The 23177-nt window shown below is 39.9% G+C and overlaps 1 protein-coding gene across 2 annotated transcripts in view; it reads left to right on the top strand.

Moving 5' to 3' along the window:
- The first annotated feature begins 2543 nt into the window (after positions 1–2543).
- FBXO9 (F-box protein 9) overlaps positions 2544–23177 on the top strand; it is a 35915-nt gene continuing 15281 nt past the window's right edge. Inside the window, exons 1-3 of one of the 2 annotated variants that reach the window (XM_032864523.1) lie at positions 2544–2776; positions 5981–6064; positions 21399–21554. In XM_032864523.1, coding sequence (XP_032720414.1) covers positions 2774–2776; positions 5981–6064; positions 21399–21554 — 243 coding nt within the window. In that variant the 5' untranslated portion in view covers positions 2544–2773. The remainder of the gene's footprint in view (positions 2777–5980; positions 6065–21398; positions 21555–23177) is intronic. The other variant, XM_032864524.1, reaches the window with a different exon arrangement.

The raw sequence follows: 23177 nt of genomic DNA, 5'->3' as shown, positions 1-23177 counted from the left end.
GCATTACAATCATCTGAGGACTTGTGAAAACAGACTGATGGGCCTTATTCCCAGAATTCTGGTGTTGATGCTTCTGGTCCCGGGAACCGTACTGCCATAAGCAACACAATTTTAATCAATAAAGCAATAGCCCATTTACACACTGCAGATCTTTCTCTGAGTTTAGATTCTCCAGCTCATCACCATATCGATTTTCTCTGCTTTTATTTTTGAATTCTAAGAACTCAGCATTGTTTTTTCCTAATAGAATCTATAACAAAGACCTGAATCCCTCTCTATTCTTGCTCCTATTGAAGAAACCCACAAGACACAAGATTTCCTGTCCCAGAAGGGAAAGGATCATCTGGCCACTTGGGAAATGTATAACATTTATCTATCTTTGTGTTTACCTGTATAACACCCAAACCATATGGTAAATGAAAACTGAAAGTCTTTATCAATGAAAAGACAAGGAGACAAGAGGGGTGAGCTAATAAATTATATTCTGCTCCCATGAAAGGTGATTTTTAAAGTATCTAAAATTACCAGTTGTCCCAGCAAGTCTACCCAGCAAATATAGGGACTCTCTTGTTCTACCTTTAACAAGGGTCCACTAAGCTAGTATGTGATTTAGGTCAGGAAAATTATAATCCTGTAAACATAATATGATAGGATAATACAAACCTGAAGTATAGTGGATACAGGGGATATTGGTCTAAAATAGAATATTAGTAACTGAAATAGAAGAGCATTTTATTTATTTATTTAAATTTTAATTTATTTATTTGACAGAGAGAGAGACAGAGAGAGAACACAAGCAGGCGGAGCAGCAGAGGAAGAGGGAGAAGTAGTCTGCCCGATGAGTAGGGAGCATGATTAGGGATGGATCCTAGGACCCTGACACCATGACCTGAGGGGAAGGTAGCCGCTTAACTGACTAAGCCAACCAGGTGCCCCATATAACATTTTAATAAAATGGGTGTTTAATTTATCATTATGAATACTAATTATTATTTTAAGATTTATTATTAATTAGAATAGAAATCATCTGTATTAATTAACCAAGATATCTTAAATTAGCAGTCAACATGTTTAATGAAATGGAGTAGTTCTGAAAACATTTCAGTACCTCATTGTTTATTTGCAAAACTAATTTTTTTGTGTTCATGAGTCACATATCATTTTCTTCTACTATAAATCCTTACATCTGACCTTCCCACCCATTTAAATTGCAAAATCTAATTTTAAAGAGGTCATTGGGAGGAAATCATTCTTAAAAGACTAACGTTTCCTTTAAAAATTAAAACTGTTAAGTTTCTTGGCCTTCGTTAAACATGAAGTTCCTTTTTCTAGGTAGCTGATTTAGGGAGCAATAAAAACACCTATCTGAAGGGTGGATCCTAATATTAAAAGAAAGCAGTTGGGTTTTCTTATTGTAGCTTATTTTACCCCCACCCCCACTTTTTTACTCTTTTTTTTTTTTTTTTTTTTGCTGAAGATGTATTGCATTTCTAGTATCTCCAGAATAAAATAATGGATAATAGATGTAAACTCTGGAACCCAATCTTGGAAACCTAATCACTGCTAGTACCTAACACTTGGTAGAAATCGTAGAAACTCAGTAAACGTTTGCCAAATGAAGGTATGAGGCTGTAAGACTGTAGGTTTTCACAGAGCATGCAAACTTCCGTACTGAAAATAATGTAAAGTGTGGAAACATAATAAATTGCCTGATAAATAAGGGTGTCTTCTTAGGAAGCAAAGTCAGGTGTTTGGGCTTTAAGAGGTGGGGCTAGTATCGCGGGATAAGCTCTGGCACTCTACGAAGAACAGCGGACTACAAATCCCAGAGTACCTCCCGGGTGCCGTCTCCGCAGGACTCGGGTTTCAGGGCCTTGGAAGCCCCAACGTCTTTCGCCGGTTGCATGATGGGATCTATAGTAAGACATGCTTTGCGGGGCGTTTATTTTCTCTTGCTTCTCTCCTGAGCCTATCTTTTCCTCAACCTCCAGATCCGTGCTTTCAAAAAGTTTAGCCATTCTAACAGCCTGTGACTGTTAGTGGAGTTTCACTGTTTCCCCGCATTCCCGGCTTGGGACTCTGGACAACCTCGGAAAAGCGTACTAGCGACCTCCCGGAGCACCAAGTTCAATGTTCTTTAAGGGTTGTTCGCCGTAGGGTCTCAACCCTAAGTTTTCAGTTATAAACACTTTTTAGATAATTATAGTTTAAGTTTGCATAAGGGGTCACTGAGACAAACACGTGGGTTGAATTTCGGGTCGGCAAATTGGTGACCCGATTGCCAATTCCGCGTCGCGCACGCAGTAGGCTCACGCCACCGACCCCTCCACTAGGCGGCGCGCGCGGGGCAAGTGAGCCGGGAGGTGCACGCAAGCAGTGGCGGTACTGCGCATGCTCAGTGCGCCGACACAGGTTTCCGCAGTAGAGGGGGGTAGCTACGCCGCGGCGTCCGGGCTTTCCAGCAGCGCCGACGCTCTGGTGTTCGTCCGGTCTTCGGCCTCCGCTAGCAGCGGGCGTCCCTCCGCTCCGCGACTTCCCGGCCGTGGCTCTAGCGCGCCCGGATCTGGCCCCCTGCCCCGCGAAGATGGCTGCCGTACGTCGGGCCCGCAGTTACTGCCGCTGCCTGGTGCGCTTCTCCGACCGAGAACTCTGCTAAGCCCCGTTGCAGCAGACGGGCAGGAGTAGACACCCGAACACCCAGCACACCTCCTCAGGGGAGCGGTGCAGAGGGGGCGCGGAGAGCCCCTCGACCGCGGCCGGCTGCCCCGCCAGCATGGTAACCCGGGAGGGGACTCGGAGGGATACTGCGAGGCAGGAGTGCGGTGTGCAGAAGGGGGTAGGCCTGGGAGGAGCCCCGAGAGAGCGGGAAGTGGAGACTGGGAGGAGTGGGAACTGCTCGGCCGCCACCCACTGTAAGGCCCTTGGCCTGAGCGGCAGTGGAGCGGGTGCCAGCCCTGACCGCTCCCCGCGGTTCCTTCCTGCTGAACTCTCCCCCCCCACCCCCGCCCCACGCGGCCCCCGGTAGCCGGGACCAGATGTGAGGAAGAGCGGGTGTGCAGGAGAGCAGAGAAGAATGCCTTTTCTTGGTTCGCTGAGGACAGCGAGCCAGTCTTACTCTCCTCTGGGGATTTTATCCAAAGCAATGAGGATAGGTTGAGGTGAGCCGTAGCAGGTCTGAAACTGGCGGGCGGGGAAGGGGGGAAGCCTTGACAAACGGAGACACTTGTTGATTTATTTCCCCTCCGGAAAGCAGTACCCACGGAGAAGCCGTTCAGATCCTTTAAGGAGTCCTGAGGTTGGGACGCACCGGCCCCGTGACGCGTCATTGCCGAGGGTAGGATGTTGGCAGGCGGTCCTGGCTGTGTGGGATCAGAGGGATTATGTCTCACCTCCGAGCGGTGAGGGCCTGAGCAGCGTCAGTGCGGTCCAAATGGAGAGGGACTGAGTTAAGCTCCAGAAATTGACAACGCAAATTCCATGGGACTGTTGCATGCTGGAATATGTAGTCTCTGCCCTATGCTACCTTTCTTTGGCTTTGAATAAATTTCCCATCTGAGAAACTCATCTCTAGCTAGGATTAAATGAATCGAGTGTGAAGTGATACCAGACTAATGAGTTCGTCGCAGACAGTCAAATATTTATTGAATAAGTGGATGGCTGAAAGAATTTATTATATTAAGTTAACCTGGAGGATAGAAAAAGCAGTAACTGACTGTGCCCTTCAACTTTCGGAAGTGGTTCTCTGACCAGGATTAAGCACTTAATTTCTTATATTTCGTTAATCCTGTTTGTAAAACAGGAGTAAAATGATGGAGACGTGAACTTCTCGCGCGAAAGGTGCTGCTCAGTTATGAAAAATAACGTGAAAATCTCTGGGTGACAGCTGGGGACCTATTTATCTCAGTTGGTATTTGAGTTGGCAAAATGTAGTAAAACCCCCAATTTATAGTCCTCGTACAGCCAGAATTAAAGTAATAGAGGATTGGAATTCAATAATAACAGGAAATCAGGGGAGAAGATGCTTTCTGTATTGTTGATTTCTCATTTCCTCATCCTTGAGATATGCACAATTGGTTAATTTGGTTTTTTGTTGTTGTTGTTGTTGTTGTTGTTGTTTTTGTTTTTTTAGCACTTACTAGTAGCCTGGCATAATGTTAGAGTCCCAGCACAATATTAGAGCTTCATTATAACCAGCTCAAATCACCAGAGGTGATTTATGGTAAACTTTTAATCATAGATTTTCGTATATGAAAGGGGACCTCAGAGGTTCCCACATCCAACACCCTCTCTTTACAGGTGTGAAAGCTGAGGCCTGGACAGGCTTTTACTATAACTCCAATGTGTTTGGCCCTCTGAGATTACAAATTTATGACTGATCCTTGTTCCCAACACACTGACTCTAGGGAAGAGACAAAATGTCAATACAACTGTTAGATGCTGTGATACAAGCACAACTTTTGTAGGCAAACAAAGGCAATTCAGAAGACCAGAAAGCCCTTTTTACTGGGATAGTCCCTGACTGGGACCTTGAAGGATGAGAAATAGCCAAATGAGGAAGAAATTATTCCAGGTGGAGAGAGCAAGCAGCATATGCTAGGGCTTGATGCTGGAGGGAGCAGAGAAAGCTGTTGAAAGAAGTCACTTAGGCATGACTGCTCGGACAGAGCTAGAGGACTGAGTTACTAAGGGGATACCCTAGAGAGCTCAGGTCCCCACACATTAGCTGTACTTAGAGTTTACAGTAATAAATCAGTCTCTTACTGAAGAATGGAAAGAGCCTTTTCAGTGGGATCTATAAATTCAAAGTCCTTCATTATTATTTTCCTATTAGTAGGAAGGCTTCCAGCTTAGATACTAAAAATATATATTTGGTGATATATTAATGCTTCAATTTTCCAGTTTCCTGGAAATTAATTCAGAATCTTGGCTTCTTTCATTTATTTTTTCATTAATTTATCCTTTACAGTGTGCCTAGCACTTACTTACACCATCTAGTTCAAGTCTTAAAGGCACCTCTGCTCTGAGCCTGGTGGTCAGAGATAAGAAGCAGGGCTTATTTATGTTGCTCTGTGAAGTACTGCATGTCCATCTGGTGGCCAAGTTCAAAAATGTGTGTTAATGTAAATGTTTTTACCCTAGAAACAAACTCCAGTGAAAATTTACAATTTTAAACTTACATCTTTGGAACAAGTGAAATTGGTTTTATAATTTCTTACTTTTGACCCTCAGGTTATTTCCCCTATTGCTACATTATAGGACTGAACACATGAAGTGTTGAGCAAGTCCCATTTGTTAATAAGTCTGTTAGCCAACACACTGACCTGAGGCAACATGTCATTTTCCCTGGAAGGTAGGATTCAGTTTAATTTAGCAAACATGTTGAGAATACAAGAATAAAATGCAAGGAAACTGACTTGAAACCTGTACTAAATGCCCCAGGCCACTGCACAGTAATTTTAGTCCGGTCTTACTCCACTTTAAATCAATTCGATATATAAAAACCTGGGTTTGTGAAATAGAACAGGCTTCTTTACAAAAACATTCACTATTACATGTCTTTGATTAATGAGCTTTCCTAGGACATTTAAAATAATAAATGGACAAAAGTCATATTCGCATATTGGTAACATGCCAGTCATGTAAAAGGAAGGACATCCAAATACGGGCTAAAAATAATCAAATTTTAAGTGATCCATGAAACAAAAACTATTTGCTGAACGCCATGCTGCAGCTACATGTTATTTTTTGAAGCAAAGTTGTTTTAAATCACCTACTAGAACATTTTAACCAGAGCCCAGTGAAGTTGTTTGTTCTACAGGGTTACTAAAGTATCAAATCATTAAACTTCAGCTGTGAAGGAGATACCTAGAGAGAAGCAACTAAATATTTCATTGGGCAGGTAACTCAAAGAGATGTGGATTACAAAGGGAAACTGATGTTCGCATATTCCTGATGATTCTTTCTGTTTTTCTCCCCTCAGGCAGAAGCTGAGGAAGATTGTCATTCTGATACTGTCAGAGCAGATGATGATGAAAACGAAAGCCCTGCTGAAACAGATCTGCAGGCATGTTTCTTCAAGTGTATATTTAATTCTTATTCCATTGCTTGCCACACATAAGCAAAAATTGGTCTTCCTTATGAAGATTTATCAGTTCTTTATTTTTTTTAAATTACGTATGTATTTAAGTACATAAGTACATACCCCCAATATGGGGCTCAAACTCACAGCCCCCAAGATCAAAAGTCGCATGCTCTTCTGACTGAGACAGGCAGGTGCTCCAAGATTTATTGGTTCTTATTTGCATTGAATTTAACTGTATTTTCTTTCTTTCTTTTTTTTTTTAAAGATTTTATTTATTTATTTGACACAGAGAGACAGAGATCACAAGTAGGCAGAGCAGCGGCGGGGGGGGTGGGTGGGCAGGCTCCCTGCTGAGCAGAGATCCTGATGCAGGGCTTGATCCAGGACCCTGAGACCATGACCCAAGCTGAAGGCAGAGGTTTAACCCACTGAGCCACCCAAGCGCCCCTTAACTGTATTTTCATATTGGTTTACAGAATATGTAAATTAAAGCTGTGTTACAGATTTTTTTTTTTTTTTAAGATTTATGTATTTATTTGACAGAGAGAAAGAGATTACAAGTAGGGTGAACAGCAGGCAGAGGGAGAGGAGAAACAGCGGGGAGTCCAGTGTGGGACTCAATCCCAGGACCCTAGGATCATAACTGAGCCGAAGGCAGACACTTAACAACTGAGCCACCCAGGCGCCCAGACTTTCTTTTATTTTTAAAACCATTTGTCTACGTGTCATTATATTATCAGTGGCTGTATTCCCTGTGCTGTGCTTTTCATCTGTGACTTATTTATTTATTTATAATTTTTTAACTTTATTTTTAAAGATTTTATTTATTTATTTGACACAGAGAGATCACAAGTAGGCAGAGAGGCAGGCAGAGAGAGAGAGGGGGAAGCAGGCGTCCCACTGAGCAGAGAGCCCGATGCGGGGCTGGATCCCAGGACCCTGAGATCAAGACCTGGGCTGAAGGCAGAAGCTTAACCCACTGAGCCACCTAGGCGCCCCCTACCCATTTTTAATGGGATTATTTGTTTTGTTAGTATTGAGTTGTATAAATTCTCCATATATTTTGGATTATTTGCAAATCTCTTCTCCCATTAGTAGTTGCCTTTTTTTCTGTTGATTGTTTCCTTTGCTATGGAGAAGCTTTTTATTTTGATGTAGTCCCATTAGTTTATTTTTGTTTTTGTTTCTCTTACCTAAGGAGACATGCCCATAAAGATGTTAGTAAGGCCAATGTCCAAAAGATTACTGCCTGTGTTTTCTTCTAGGAGTTCTGTGGTTTCAGGTCTCACATTTAGGTCTTTGAGTTTATGTCTGTGTGTGATATGAGAAAGTGGTCCCGTTTCATTCCTTTGCATGTAGCTGTCCAGCTTTCCCAGCACCATTATTGCAGAGACTGTCTTGTCTCCCTGGCATATTCTTGCTTCCTTTGTTGTAGATTGACGACTTAAGTGTGGGCTTATTTTTGGACTCTCTTCTGTTCTGTTGATCTTTATATCTGTTTTTGTCCCAGTCTCATACTGTTGTGATTACCATAGCTTTGTAGTATATCTTAAAATCCAGAGAGTTATGATACCTCTTCAAACTTTGTTCTTTCTCAAGATTGCTCTTCAGGGTCTTTGTGGTTCCATATGAATCTTAGGGTTATTTGTTCTAGTTTTGCGAAAAATACTATTGATATTTTAGCAGGGATTGCATTGAATCTCTAGATTTGATTTGGGTAGTGTGGACATTGTAACAGTATTAATTCTTCTAATCCACGAGCATGGGATGTCTTTCCATTTATTTATATTGTTTTCCATTTCTTTCATCAGCATCTTACAGTTTTTAAAGTATAGTTCCTTCACCTTTTTTGGTTAAGTTTATTCCTACATAATTTCTTTCAGGTGCAGTTGCAGATGGGATTGTCTTCTTAATTTCTCTTTTTGCTACTTTGTTCTTAGTGTACAGAAATATAGCAGATTTCTATATATTCATTTTGTATCCTGCAACTTCATTAAATTCATTTATTACTCAAATGGTTTCTTGGTGGAGCCTTTAGGGTTTCCTGTATATATCTGGAAATAGTGACAGTTTATTTCTTCCTTACCAATATGGATAATTTTTTAGTTCTTTCTTTTTTTTTTTTTCTTAGAGATAGAGAATGCACACATGTTGGGGGGTACAGGGAAGAGGGAGACAATCCCAAGCAGGCTCCGTGCCCAGCATGGAGCCTGCCACAGGGGCTTGATCCCATGGCGCTGAGATCATGACCTGAGCCAAATTCAAGACTTCGACTGATTTAACCAACTGAGCCACCATGCACCCCATGGATACCTTTTATTTCTTGTTTGATTGCTGCCACTGGCACTTCCAGTACTATGTTGAATGAAAGTGGTGAGTGGGCATCCTTGTCCTGTTCCTGATCTTAGGGGAAAAACTTTGGATTTTTCATCACTGAGTATGGTATTAGCTGTGGGTTTGTCATATATGGCCTTTATTATGTTGACGTATGTTCCCTCTAAACCCATTTGTTCAGAGAGTTTTTATTGTGAATGGATGCTAAATTTTATCATATACTTTTTCTGCATCTGTTGAGGTGATCATATGGTTTTTACACTTCCTCTTGTTAGAGTGAAGTATCGCATTGATTTGCAGATATTGAATCAGACCTTTGCATCCCTAAAATAAATTGCATTGATTGTGGTGCATGATCCTTGTATTACTGAATTCAGTTTGCTAATATTTTGTTGAGGATTTGTATCTCTGGGGTCATCGGGTGACCTGTAGTTTGGCCTGTAGTTTTTTCTTTTTTTGTAATTTTCCTTTTCTTTGTTGGTGTCACAGTAATGCTGACCTTGTATAGTAAATTTGAGAGATTTCCTTCCTCTACTGTATTTGAAATGGTTTGAGAAGAATAGGTATTAATTCTTCTTTAAATGCTTGATAGGAAAAAAAAAATGGTTGAAATTCACCTGAAAAGTCATCTGGTCTTGGACTTTTGTTTGTTGCGAGTGTTTCGATTACCAGGTCAAATGTGTTAGAGTAATTGATCTGTTCAAATTTTCTATTCTTGATTCAGTTTTAAAGACTGTATTTTTCTAGGACTTTATCCATTTCTTCTACTTGTTGTCCAATTTGTTGGCATATACTTTTTCATAATATTATCTTGCAATTCTTTGATTTTTGTGGTGTCCATTATTATTTCTCCTCCTTCATTTCTGAAGTTACTTGAGTTCTTTTTTTGTTTTGATGAGTCTGGCCAATTTTTCCCCCCAAAAAACCAGCTCTTCGTCTCATTGATACTTTTTATTGGTTTTTTACTCTGTTTCATTTACGTCTGCTCCGATCTTTATTATTTCCTTCTTTGTACTAGCTGTGGGCTTTGTTCTTTTTCTGGTTCTTTTAGATGTCAGGTTAGATTGTTTGAGATTTGTCTTATTTCTTGAGTAGAAACTTGTATCACTATGAATTTCCCTTTTAGAACTACTTTCAACTGCATCCCAAAGATTTTAGACCATTGTATTTCCATTTTCATTTGTCTCCCATGTATTTTTTTTTATTTCCTCCTTGATTTCTTTGTTGATTTGTTGGTTGTTTAGTAATGTGTTATTTAGTCTCTTTTTTTTTAATTTTTTTTTTTAAGATTTTATTTATTTATTTGACAGAGAGAGATCACAAGTAGATGGAGAGGCAGGCAGAGAGAGAGAGAGAGGGAAACAGGCTCCCCGCTGAGCAGAGAGCCCGATGTGGGACTCAATCCCAGGACCCTGAGATCATGACCCGAGCCGAAGGCAGCGGCTCAACCCACTGAGCCACCCAGGCGCCCCGTTATTTAGTCTCTTATGTGGTTATTGTTTTCCCTTTTTTTTCCTTATAACTGATTTTTAGTTTCATAGTGTTGTGGTCAGAGAAAATGCTTGATAATTTCAAACATTTTATTTTTTATTTTAATTCCAACATAGTTAATGCACAGTATTATATTAGTTTCAGGTGTACAATATAGTGATTCAACAATTCCACACATCATCCAGTGCTCACTAGAGCAAGTACACTCCTTAACTCCCATCACCTGTTTCACCCATCCTCTCATCCACCTCCCCTCTGGTAACTATCTCAAACTTTTCAAATTTATTGAGACTTATTTTGTGGCCTAGCATGTGATTGGTCTTGGAGGGCATTTCATTTACACATGAAAAATATGTGTATTCTCTTGATTTTGGTTGAAATGTTCTGTATGTATCGGTTAAGTCCTGCTGGTCTCCTGTGTTGATTGATTTTTTTGTTGTTGTTGTTGATTGACTTTTGTTTCCGTATTGTTTTTCTGTCTGGATGATCTGTCCATTGATGTAAATAAGGTGTTCATGTCCCCTATTATTATTGTGTTACTGTCCATTTTTTCTGTGTTAATATTTGCTTTATATATTTAAGTTCTCCTATATTGGATGCATAGGTATTTGTAATTATTATATCTTTTTTTGGATTGATCCTTTTATACATTTCACACTATTATATAGTACTTTTCTTTCTTTTTTTTTTTAAGATTTTATTTATTTATTTGACAAACAGAGATCACAAGTAGGCAGAGAGTCAGGCAGAGAGAGAGGGAAGCAGGCTCCCTGCTGAGCAGAGAGCCTGATGCGGAGCTTGATCCCTGGACCCTGGGATCATGACCTGAGCTGAAGGCAGAGGCTTTAACCCACTGAGCTACCCAGATGCCCTATGTAGTACTTTCCTTTGCCGCTTGCTACAGTCTTCATTTTAAAGTTTGTTTTGTCTGATACAGGTATTGCTTTTTTTTCCCCCTTCCATTTGCATTGTATGTATTTTTCTCTCCTTCACTTTTAGTTTGTATGTGTCTTAAGATAAAAGGTTTTTTTTTTTTTTTTTTTTTTTTTTTGCTGACTGAAACAGACAAAAATAAATAAAAGATACACTTCAGGGCGCCTGGGTGGCTCAGTGGGTTAAAGCCTCTGCCTTCGGCTCAGATCATGATCCCAGAGTACTGGGATCAAGCCCTGCATCCAGGGAGCCTGCTTCCTCCTCTCTCTCTGCCTGCCTCTCTGCCTACTTGTGATCTCTGTCTGTCAAATAAATAAATAAATAAATCTTTTAAAAAAAAAAAAAAAAGATACACTTTATTGGCTTATCCCTAAATACTTCTGTCACACACTTTTTATTTTATTCTTACAAATTATTTTTGTAAAAAAGAGAAGATACACTGAATTAAATATTGGTACGTGGAAGTTGAAACTTGGTAAAGCTCTTAGCCTTGGCTACTATGTTTTGTTGTCATCTTCATAGCTGAATAAATTATTTTTTCTTTTGGTAACAGTTTAATCCTATTATATAAAATAGATTTTGAAAAACAAATAGGCTTTTTTTGGGGAGAGGTTACAGTCTGATTTTTTTAAGTTTTTATTTTAATTTCAGTTAGTTAACATACAGTGTTATGGGCGCCTGGGTGGCTCAGTTGGTTAAGCTACTGCCTTTGGCTCAGGTCATGATCCTGGAGTCCTGGGATCGAGTCCCGCATCGGGCTGCCTGCTCAGCAGGGAGTCTGCTTCTCCCACTGACCTCTTTCCTCTCATGCTCTCTCTCATTCTGTCTCTCTCTCTCTCAAATAAATGAATAAAATCTTTGAAAAAAACAACAGCATACAGTGTTATATTAGTTTCGGGTATACTATACAATGATTCAACGATTCCATATATCACTTGGTGCTCATCATGACAAGTATACTCCTTAATCTCCATCACCTGTTTAATCCATTCCTCTACCCACCTCCCTTCTGGTAATCAGTTTGTTCTTTATAGTTAAGAATTCTCTATAGTTAAGGGTTTGTCTCCCTCTCTTTTTTCCCCTTTGTTCTTTTGTTTTGTTTCTTAAATTTCACTTATGAGTGAAATCATATGGCATTTGTCATTTTCTTATCTCACTTAGCATTAGACTCTCTAGCTCCATCCATGTCATTACAAATGGCAAGATTTCATTTTTTTTTTTAAAGATTTTATTTATTTGTTTGACAGAGATCACAAGCAGGCAGAGAGAGGTGGGGGGAAATAGGCTCCCTGCTGAGCAGAGAGCCCGATGCGGGACTTGATCCCATGACCCTGAGATCGTGACCTGAGCCGAAGGCAGAGGCCCAACCCCTTGAGCCACCCAGGTGCCCCAAGATTTCATTCTTTTTAATAGCTGAATAATACTCCAGTGTCTGTTTATACCACATCTTTATCTATTCATCGATTGATGGATATACTTGGGCTGCTTCTGTATCTTGGCTACTGTACATTATTGCTGCTGTAACCATAGGGGTGCATGTATCCCTTTGGATTAGTGTTTTTGTATTTTTGGGGTAAGTACCCAGTAGTGCACTTGCTGAATTGAAGAATAGTTCTATTTTTAATTTTTTGAGGAGTTTCCAAACTGTTTTCTACAGTGGCTGCACCAGATTACATTTCTACCAACAGTGCATGAGGGTTCCTTTTCCTCCATGTCCTCACCAACATCTGTTGTTTCTTATGTTGTTGATTTTAGCCATTCTGATGGTGTGAAGTGATACCTTATTGTAGTTTCTATTTGTATTTCCCTGATGATGAGTGATTTGAGTATCTTTTCATGTCTTTTTTGGCCATCTGGATTTTTTCTTTGGAATAATGTCTGTCTTCTGCTCATTTTGAAATTGTATTATTTGGTTTTTTGGGGGTGTTGAGTTTTCTAAGTTCTTTATCTTTTTCGGATACTAACTGGTTCTTAATTGTGGATATGTCATTTGTAAATATCTTTTCCCATTACTTAGGTTGCCTTTTAGTTTAGTTGATTGTTTCTTTTGCTGTGGAGAAGCTTTTAATTTTATTTTTTTTAAGATTGATTGATTTTAGAGAGAGTGCATGGGGGAGGGGCAAGGAAAGGGGAAGGGGAAGAGAAATTTAAGCAGCCACCATACTTAGTGTGGAGCCCAATGCAGGACTTGATCTCATGACCCTGAAATCACAACCTGAGCTGAAACCAAGAGTTGGATGCTTAACTGACTCTGCCAAACAGGTGCCCCAGAGCTTTTTATTTTGATGTAGTCCCCCAATAGTTTATTTTTGCTTTTGTTTTCCTTACCTTAGGAGACTTATCTAGAAGAAAGTTGGTATGGCCAGTGTCAGAGGAATTACTGTCTTTGCTCTTTTATAGGGTTTTTAAGGTTTCAGAGCTCACATGTAGGTCTTTAATCCATTTTGAATTTATGTTTGTGTAGGGTATAAGAAAATGATGCACTTTCCTTCGTTTGCATGTCACTATCCACTTTTCCCAACACCATTTGTGAAGAGACTATTTTTTCCCCATTGGATACTCTTTCCTGCTTTGTCAAAGATTAATTGACCATATAGCTGTGGGGTTTTTATATATGGCCTTAATTATGTTGACGTATGTTATCTCTCAGCTTACTTTGTTGAGGGTTTTTATCACGAATGGATGCTGTACATTGTCAAATGCTTTTTCTGCATCTGTTGAAATGATTATATGGTTCTTATCCTTCCTATTATTGATGCGATGTATCACATTGATTGATTTGCAAGTATTGAGCCACCTTGCAACCCAGGAATAACTCGTACTTGATTGTGGTGAATGATTTTTTTTTTACTGTATTTTTAGATTCAGTTTGTTGGTTTCTGTTGAGGATTTTTGCATCTATGTTCATCAGGGATATTGACCTGTGGTTCTCTTTTTTAGTGGTGCTTTTATCTGGTTTTTGTTATCAGGGTAATGCTGGCCTCTTCATATGAATTTGGAAGTTTTCCTTCCTCTTTTCCTTTTTGGAATAGTTTAAAAAGAATAGGTATTAATTCTTCTTTAAATGTTTGGTAGAGCTTTGTGCAGCAGCAGTATTAAAGCCAATGAAGTTTATCTTAGGCACAATTATTGCTAACTAAATGTTTGGTAGAATTCCCTGTGAAGCCATCTGGTCCTGGACTTTGTTTGTTAGGAGGTTTTCTTTTTTTTTTTTTTTAACTGATAGAGTTTCTTTGCTAATTATCAGTCTGTTCAATTTTCTTTTTCTTCCTTTTTTAGATTTAGTAGTTTATGTATTTCTAGGAATTTATGCATTTATTCTAGATGTCTGTTGGCATATAGTTTTTCATAATATTCCCATAATTATTTGTATTTATGTGGTATTGGTTGTTATTTCTCCTCTCCTTTGTGGTTTTACTTGATCCTTTCTCTTTTTCTTGATAAGTCTGGCTAGAGAGTTATCAATTTTATGGATTGTTTTTTTGCCAGAGACTCTGCTCCTGGTTTCATTGATATGTTCTATTTTTTTTTTGTTTTTGTTTTTTAGTTTCTTTATCTATTTCTGCTCTAATCTTTACTATTTCCTTCTTTTTGGTTTTAGGTTTTGCTTGTTCTTTTTCTAGCTCCTTTAGGTGTAAGGTTAGGTTGTTTATTTGAGATTTGTCTTGCTTCCTGAGGTGACCTACATTGCTATAAACTTACTTTTTTGAACCAATTCTGCTGCATCCCAAAGGTTTGGACAGTTGTGTTTTCATTTTCATTTGTTTCCATATACTTTTTAAATTTCTTCTTTTATTTCCTAGTTGACTCATTCATTGTTTAGTATCATGTTATTTAATCTCCATGTATTTGTGGTCTTTCCAAATCTTTTCTTGTGTTTGACTTCTAGTGTCATCATGTTATGGTCAGAAGAGATGCATGGTATCACTGCACTCTTCTTGGCATTTGTTGAGGTTTGTTTTCTAGGCTAATATGTGATCTGTTCTGGAGAATGTTCCATGTGCACTTGAAAAGAATGTGTATTCTTTCTCATTTTGCATAATTCTTTTTTCTCTTCTGTTCACCTTTATTACTTTCCATTACTCTGTCTTCTAGGTCATTGATTCATTCTGTTTCTTTCAGCTGCTATTCGTTCCATCAAATGTGTTTCTCATTTCGTTTATCAAATCCTTTGTCTCTATGTTATTCTTTATCTCTGTGTTGATGACTTCACTGATGTCTTTTACTCTTCTCGAGTCCAGTGAGTATCTTTATAATTGTTACTTTATTCTCTTTATATATTTATATTTATTTATATTCTCTATTTATATCTCTATGATCATTACTAATTCTCTGTCAGGCAAGTTACTCATATCTGTTTCACCTAAATCTCTAACCATGGCCTTGTCCTGTTCTTTCATTTGGGACAAATCCTTCTGTCTTCTCATTTTGTCTAAGTCTCTGTGCCTGCCTCTCTGTGTTAGGAAAGTCAGCTATGTCTCCTGTTCTTGAGGGTGATGGCCTTATGAAGAGGAGGTCCTGTAGGGCCCTGCAGTCTAGTGTCTCCTGTTCCCCAGGGCCTGGTGCTTCAGGGAGCGTCTCCAGTGTGTGCTCTGTGCACTCTGCTGTTGTGTCCTGGCTGCTTTATCCTTCAGGCCAGTCTGCAGAGGCTCCTTTGGCTGTTATGGGCAGTGTTTGGTCCCTGGCCTGAATGTGTTGCGTTTTAACCAGGTGTGCTCTGGTCTGCTTATGAAATGACAACTGTCACCACCGCCACCGGAACTGAGGCCCTAGAAAACTCCTGGGTCACGAAACGTGGTGTGAGCAGGGGTTTGGGCTACACTACTAGGGGAGAGGGGGCCTGCCACAATGGGACTGAGGCAGTTGTGAATGGGAGGGGTGGTACCTGTGGATCATGGGGTGGTGGGGTTTGGTATAAGCAAGTTAGGTAGCAAGTGTCCACACTGTGCTCTCCCCTGTGTGCTAGTCTGTCTCTAGCCCTTCTCTGCAACTGCGACTCCCTCCCCACTGCAGTGTCCATGATCAGTTTCTCTCCCAAGCTGTGTCTCCACACTTCCTATCATCTTTGATGTTGCCTCTTCTCTACCTTTAGTTGTGGAGTTTGTTCTGCCAGTCTTCAGGTCAGTTTCTGAAGTATGTAGGTTGATTTGATAGTTATCTAGTTGTGTATTTGAGAGATGAAGCAATCCTAGTGTCCTCCTAATCTGCCACCATCTTTCACACTCTGAAGTGAGTCTCTTCTGGGCAGCATATAGGTGGGTCTTGTCTTTTTATCCATTCAACACCCTGTCTTTTCATTGGAGCATTTAGTCCATTTACATTTAAAGTACTTGTTGATAAGTATACTCTTACTGCCATTTTGTTCATTGTTTTTTTGGGTTTTGTAGCTTTTCTCTGTTCCTTTTTTCTTCTCTTGCTGTCTTCCCTTGTGACTGATAGCTTTCTTTAGCGTTATGTTTGGATTCCTTCCTCTTTATTTTTTGTGTCTCCATTATTTTTTTTATGTGTGGTTACTATGGGTTCATTTATCACATCCTGTGCATATACCATTCTGTGTTCAGTTGGTGGTCACTTAAGTTCAAATGCATTCTAAAGCGCTAACTTTTCATTACCCATTCCCTGTTCTTTGTATATGATGTCTTATTTTACATCTTTTTAGTTTGTGTATCTCTTGCCTAATCTTTATAGATATAGTTGATTTTATTACATTAGTTGTTCAGCTTTCATGCTGGCTTCACAAGTGTTAACCTACTACCTTTACTGTATGTTTGCTTTTACCAGTGAATTTTTTTTCTGTTAATATCTTCTTCTAGACCTGACCTTTTCTTTCCACTTAAAGGATTATTTTTAACATTTCTTATAAGGCTGGTTTAGTGGTGAATTTCTTTAACTTTTTTCTATCTGGAAAACTCTCTCTCCCCTGTTCTGAGTTAGCCTTGCTGAGTAGAGTATTGGTTGTAGGTTTTATTCCTTTCAGCACTGTGATCATAGCATGCCACCCTCTTCTGGCCTGCGAAGTCTGCTGAAAAATCAGCTGATAGCCTGATGGGGTTTCCCTCATATGGAACTGTTTTCTTTGCTGCTTTTAAGATTCTCTCTTTATACTTTTTGCCATTTTAATTATGGGCCTTGGTGTGGACTTCCTTGGGTTCATCTTGTTGGGGTTCTCTGTGCTTCCTGGACCTTGATGGGTATCTGTTTCCCTCCCCAGATTGGGGAGGTTTTCAGGTATTCTTGAAATGAGTTGTTGTCCCCGCCTTCTGGAACCCCTATAATACAAATATTACTACACTCAGTGATGTTGCTGAGGTCCCTTAACCCATTCTTTTTTATTATTCTTTTTCCATTTTGCTATTGAGCTTGGTCGCTTTACGTTACCCTGTCTTCCACCTCACTGATCCATTCTTCTATGTCCTCTGATCTGCTATTGATTCTCTCTAGTGTATTATGCATTTAAGTTACTGAGTTCTTTGGCTCTGATTGGTTCTTTTTTATATTTTCTATCTCTTGGTTGAGTTTCCACTGATTTCACCCATTTTTAAGTTTGTTGAGTATCTTTATGACCAATACTTTGAACTCTTTATTAGGCACATTGCTTATCTTGTTTTCATTTAGTTTGTTTATTTGTTTGTTTGTTTTCCCCGGGGGTGATTTTTGTCTTGTTCTTTTCATTTGGGACATTTTCCTCTGTCTCCTCATTTTGTCTGACTCTCTGTTTCCTTTTATTAGATAGGTCAGTTACATGTCTTGGTCTTGAAAGTAGTAGCCTTGTGTGAAAGAAGTCCTGAGGTGCCCTGTAGCTCAGTCCCCTGGTCACCAGAATAGTCACGCCATGAGCAGTGTAGGCTGTATTTTCCCCCCTCTTGTGGATGAGCTGTGATTGATACAGGCATGCTGGTGGGTTGGACTGCCCTCAGTCCACTGGTTTCAGTGATCTACTTCTTCCTGCAGGTGCCCTGGGCAGGTTTTGCTCCTGGTGCTGTTAGATGCCCGGCTCCTATGGGCTTTATAGTTGTTGGAGTCAGTCTTCACAATGGCTGTCTGCCTTTCACTGCTGCTGACAGCTGCAGGCACACCAAAGGGCAGGGCTTGCTTCCTGCACTGCCAGCAAAGAGGCTGGCTGCAGGGATTAACATGTTATTGTGTGGGGTTATCTCCCTTCCCATGATAGGCGTCCCTAGGAGGTTTGCTGGTCCTGGCCAGGGCTGCCTTGCCGGCTGTAGCAGGCATAGAGCTGTTTTGGATGGGTGCCTACTAGGGTGAGAAGTCTACAGGTGAATGCAGCAGCTGGGCACAGTGTGCTAGCAAGGGAGATGGATAGTGTTAGAATTAGCTCCTATTGCATCCAACTATCCAGGCTAGGGGAGGGAAGAAAAATGGCACCTACCAGCACTTTTGTTCCTGGAGAACTCTCCTGCAAATACCCACCCCTTTGGCACATGTCCTAGAATTAATTAATAAATTCCCTTTACATATATCCAGGCATTTGCAAAGTGCAATTTCTATGCTCTTTCCTGGTAGAGTTTTTAGTGTGCTGGCCCTTTAAAGATGGAGACTCCTTTTCTAATAGCTCTCTGGCTCTCCTGGAATTAAGCCTCACTGATTTTCAAAGCCAGATGTAATGGGGACTCCTCTTCCCAGGGCTGGTATGGGGTTTGATCCCCTCACTCCTCTATGCTTGTGATGTCCCTCCTGTTAGTTGTTAGTCTTCCTGGGGATTTGGTTCCCAGCTGTATTTCTGCCCCTCTTACCCTTTGCGAGGTGGTCTTCTCTCTGTAACTAGCTGTGGAAGATCTGTTCTGCGTCTTCAGGTCATTTACGGAATGAGTTGTGGTAGATGTTGTCTTGGTATATCTGTCGGAGAAGGTGAGCTTGGGATCCTCCCTTTCACCAGCTTCCACAAGCAGCAGATCCAGTCTATCCCTCACTACTGCTTCTGGGTGCTTTGGATGATACCGAAGTATCACAGGTTCCTTATGGGTGCTTTCCTACAGATACACGATTTTCGTGGAACTCTTGTTGGTAATTTATGGACCCCTGAGATTCACTTGGTTTCTAAAAGGTCAGTGCCTCTGAATTTATTAGCAGAAGCCCAAAAGGAGAAAAAACTTGTTCAAATGTTAACACCTTTGCAAAGGTCTTAATTCAGTATTTTGTTATATTTTCCATTGAACAGATGTGTAGTGATGCACAAATTATTTTCTTATTCTGGAGATTTTGAAAGTGCTCACACTGAATATAATAATTGCCGTTATGAGGTTCAATATATAAGTTTAAAATGTTCCAAATAAGACATAACTTAAAACCCATCACCTTAAAAAGATTGACAGCTTTGATCACCCAAAAGTTAAAACCTATATATAGAAGAGACATCATAAATCAAGAGGAATGATTAGCTAGGAGAACTATTTACCATGTACTGGCAGAGGATTGAAACCCACCCTTAGTATATGGAATATCCTTATAAATTAATATAAATGACACAAGATAGAAAGATATGAATGGACAACTAATGGAAAAAAATAATATAAATGGCTATTAAATATTTGAAGAGATAGTCTCATGATTTATAAAATACAGATTAAATCTACACTGAGATTTTTCTTAATCAGATTGGTGAATAGTGCCCTTTGTTCAGTTTTTGAGGACATTTAAGCAGTGCACATGAAGTGTAAATTGCTACAGCTTTTTTGGAGGGCAGACTAGCAACATGGAACAAGATGAAAAACATACATTCCCTTTGATCAAGCAGTTCTTTTTTAAAGATTTATTTATTTTGAATAAGGGTACATGCACGTGTGAGTTGTGGGGAGGGGCAGAGAGGGAGAGAGAGAATCTCAAGCAGACTGCCCACTGAGTATGGAGGAGCCCCATGTGGGGCTAGATCTCACACAACCCTGAGATCATGACCTGAGCAGAAATCAAGAGTCAGACACTTAACTGACTGAGCCACCCAGGCGCCCCTGATCAAGCAATTCTATTTCTAGAAAATTAATCTTAAGAAAATGATGGGGAAACTGAGTATATATAAATGTACAAGAATGTTTATTATAGCATTATATGAAAAAATAGACCACAACCTAAATATTCATCATTTGTATTAAGTAATGGTACATTCATACACTGAAATACACTGCAGTCATTTTTTTTTTTTTTTTAAAGATTTTCTTTATTTATTTGACAGACAGAGATCACACGTAGGCAGAGAGGCAGGCAGAGAGAGAGGAGGAAGCAGGATCCCCACTGAACAGGGACCCCGATGCGGGGCTCGATCCCAGGACCCTGAGATCATGACCTGAGCCGAAGGCAGAGGCTTTAACCCACTGAGCCACCCAGGTGCCCCTACACTGCAGTCATTTAATAGGATGGGGCAAATCCTTGTGCATTAAAATAGAAAAATATTCATTGTAGTTACATTAGTGTATCTTACTGAATTTATAAGCTTTGTAATACTTATTTGGAATATATCATCTAGCAGACATTCAGTGTTTACTAAAGATTCTGTAGGGCAAATGTGTCTGTTTTGTGTTAGAAGCAGGTGGGTGGGAACCAGAACTGTTCAGAATGGCAAGAAAAGTTATTTTTAAAACTTACATATTTTATATATGCCTCTTCAAAAAAAAACTAGGAATAATATACACAGTCGTATTGATAATGGCCTTCTTTGGGAGAAGGAGTATTTCAAGTTGGGATCCCAGAGAACAGACTTTAAAGTAGAAACTATGATGAGGAAAGTGTACTAGGGAGTTCTTTTGGGATCTACACCTATGGAAGGGGGAGAGGGAGGAGGCCGGAGTGGGCAGAGGAAGTCTAGCTGCTATACCGTCTTAATGGACTGTCTCAGCCAATTCTGTGGGAGTTCTGAGTATGGAGGAACCAGAGCCTTTCACACTTTTATCAGCTGTTGATCAGTCATTGGGTAGCGATCGTTTGGGAAGAGGCGTGATCCTGCGTAGGCGATGCCTGCACGGGCTGACAGCTGGGGGCTGTTTCTGTAGCAGTCCCAGCTTTTGGGCTGATCAGTGCCTTCATTCCTGAAGGGATCTGGGTAGCACAGCAGAGTCCACCACACTGGGGAACTTCAGTTTCTATATTCAGAATTTTTGATGACATATATTAGAGAAAATAGTTCCTTTTTAAAAAAGAGAATCCTTTTGAAAGAAAGACTTAGGGTTCAACTACAGAACTATTAACAGTACTTTCCACGTCTAGTAGATGATGTGTTCCAGGTAAACAAATGTTTGAAAGCTTTTATGTTCAGCCCCTAGGAGATGGCTTATCTTTCCAACTCTAACCAGAACTTGGTTTTCTGATACCATTAGATTTTTCCCATATAGACAATCAGGCAACTTTTCATGATTTTTTTTTCGAAGATTTAAGCAGAACAGTATTTTAGAAGGTAAGGTGTTGAATGGATATTGATTTAGTAATTTAAAAGACCATGTTTCTTAGTCTTAAGTATGCATTTATATGGAAATTGATGTCGGGCCTGTTGATAAATTGTCCAGGGTTGAGCTGCTCTTCCTTGGTGAGCCCTAAAGCCCTTCTCTTTCCTTAGGCACAGCTCCAGATGTTCCGAGCTCAGTGGATGTTTGAACTTGCTCCAGGTGTAGGCTCTAGCAATTTAGAAACTCGGCCTTGCAGAGCATCAAAAGGCTCTTTACTGAAAGCACCAGACACCAAAGGAAAGCAAGAACTGGCAAAAGAAGAAAAGTTAAGTATTATGGACATTGTGACAAAGGAACTTTTTCTTTTTCAATTATACATGAGAGTTTTTAGAGTCTAAGTAAGTGATCATTTTAATTGTATTCTGGTGACATAAGCATGTAACTTATGAAGTAAAACTTTCCCTCATGTGCAGAAGAATACTGGTATGTCCATCCTTCACTACTATTTCTAGGTGCTTTGGATGATACCATCATTCCTCAGGGGCTTCTTTCTAGAGGTACAGTGTCTTCATAGAACTCTCTTTGGCAATTTATAGATGGCTAAGATTCATTTGGTCTCTAAAAGTTCGATGCTAAAAAAGGAGAAAAAACTTGTTCAAATGTTAACACCTTTGCAAAGGTCTTAATGCAGTATTTTGTTACATTTTGAGTTGAACCAATGTATAATGATGCATTAATTATTTCCTTCTTCTGGAAAACTTTGAAAGTGCTCACACTGAAAATATTTGGAATGCTGTCTAATAAACCTGGTGAATAAACCTCTTTTTAGTACTTAACATGACATAGGCACATTACACTTTCCATTTTTCCTGTTCCATAGAGGTGCTCATGTTTACACAAAATATTTTATAAGCAATCTGGCATTAAGTAATTGAAATTACCATGATAACTAAAAACTTCCATATTCATCTTGTTTTAATTTTTATTTTGAAAATAATTACAGAAACCTAGGTGCAGGGAATCCCCATGCACCTTTCACCCTTTCTTCAGCGGTGATACCTTGCATAGCTATAGTACCTTAGCAGAAGCTAGGAAATAGACCTTGGTATAATGCACGGCGCTTATTTGGACCTCTCAGATTTGTAAGCACTTTTTTTATGTGCACGTATATAAATAGTACATGTGTAGCTTCCTGTAACCACCACCACGATGGAGATCTGGACTGTGGTAGCACCACAGGACTCCCTCTTTCTGCACCTTTGTAGTTCTCTCCCGTCCCCCACTCCCTGACCGTTTCTTCCCACTGGCAGTCACTAATCTCTTCTCCAGTTCTGTAACTTTGATATTTAAAAAATGGTGCAAAAATGGGATCCTCCAGTATATAACCTTCTGAGATGGACATTTTTCACTCACCAGAGTTCCCCTGAGATCCATCCAGGTTTGTGTATAACAGTAGTTTCTTCCTTTTTATTGCTCGGTGGTATTGCACAATATGGGTGCACCCCAGTTTGTTGAACTGTTCACCAATTAAAGGACATTTGGGTTGTTCCCAGTGTTTGGTGATTAATAGAGCTGCTATGAATATTCATGTGCAGGTTTCTGCATGAATGTAAGTTTTCATTTCTCTGGCCTAGGAGTGCAGTTGCTGGGTTGTATGGTAAGTACCTATTTGGTTAAAAGAAACTGCCCAGGGGTTTTCCAGGATGGCTGCACCATTTTACGTTTCCAGCAGCAGTATCTGAGTGGTCCAGCGTCTCCACAGCCTCATCGGCCCTTGGGGTTGTCACTCCTTTTTAGCTATTCCGATAGGCATGTAGTGATACCTCACTGTGATCTTAATTTGTATTTCCTTAGTGGCTAATGATGTTGAATATCTTTTCATGTGCCATTTGCCACCTTTCTCTCCTCTCTGTATAATATATTGTCTTTCCTAATTGCATTGCTTGTGT

The sequence above is a fragment of the Lontra canadensis genome, unplaced genomic scaffold, assembly GCF_010015895.1.
Source record: "Lontra canadensis isolate GAN:19392208 unplaced genomic scaffold, GSC_riverotter_1.0 scaffold27, whole genome shotgun sequence".
Classification (NCBI taxonomy): domain Eukaryota; kingdom Metazoa; phylum Chordata; class Mammalia; order Carnivora; family Mustelidae; genus Lontra; species Lontra canadensis.
Note: the sequence above shows the minus strand (reverse complement) of the source record. Positions and strands in the feature narration are given on the sequence as shown.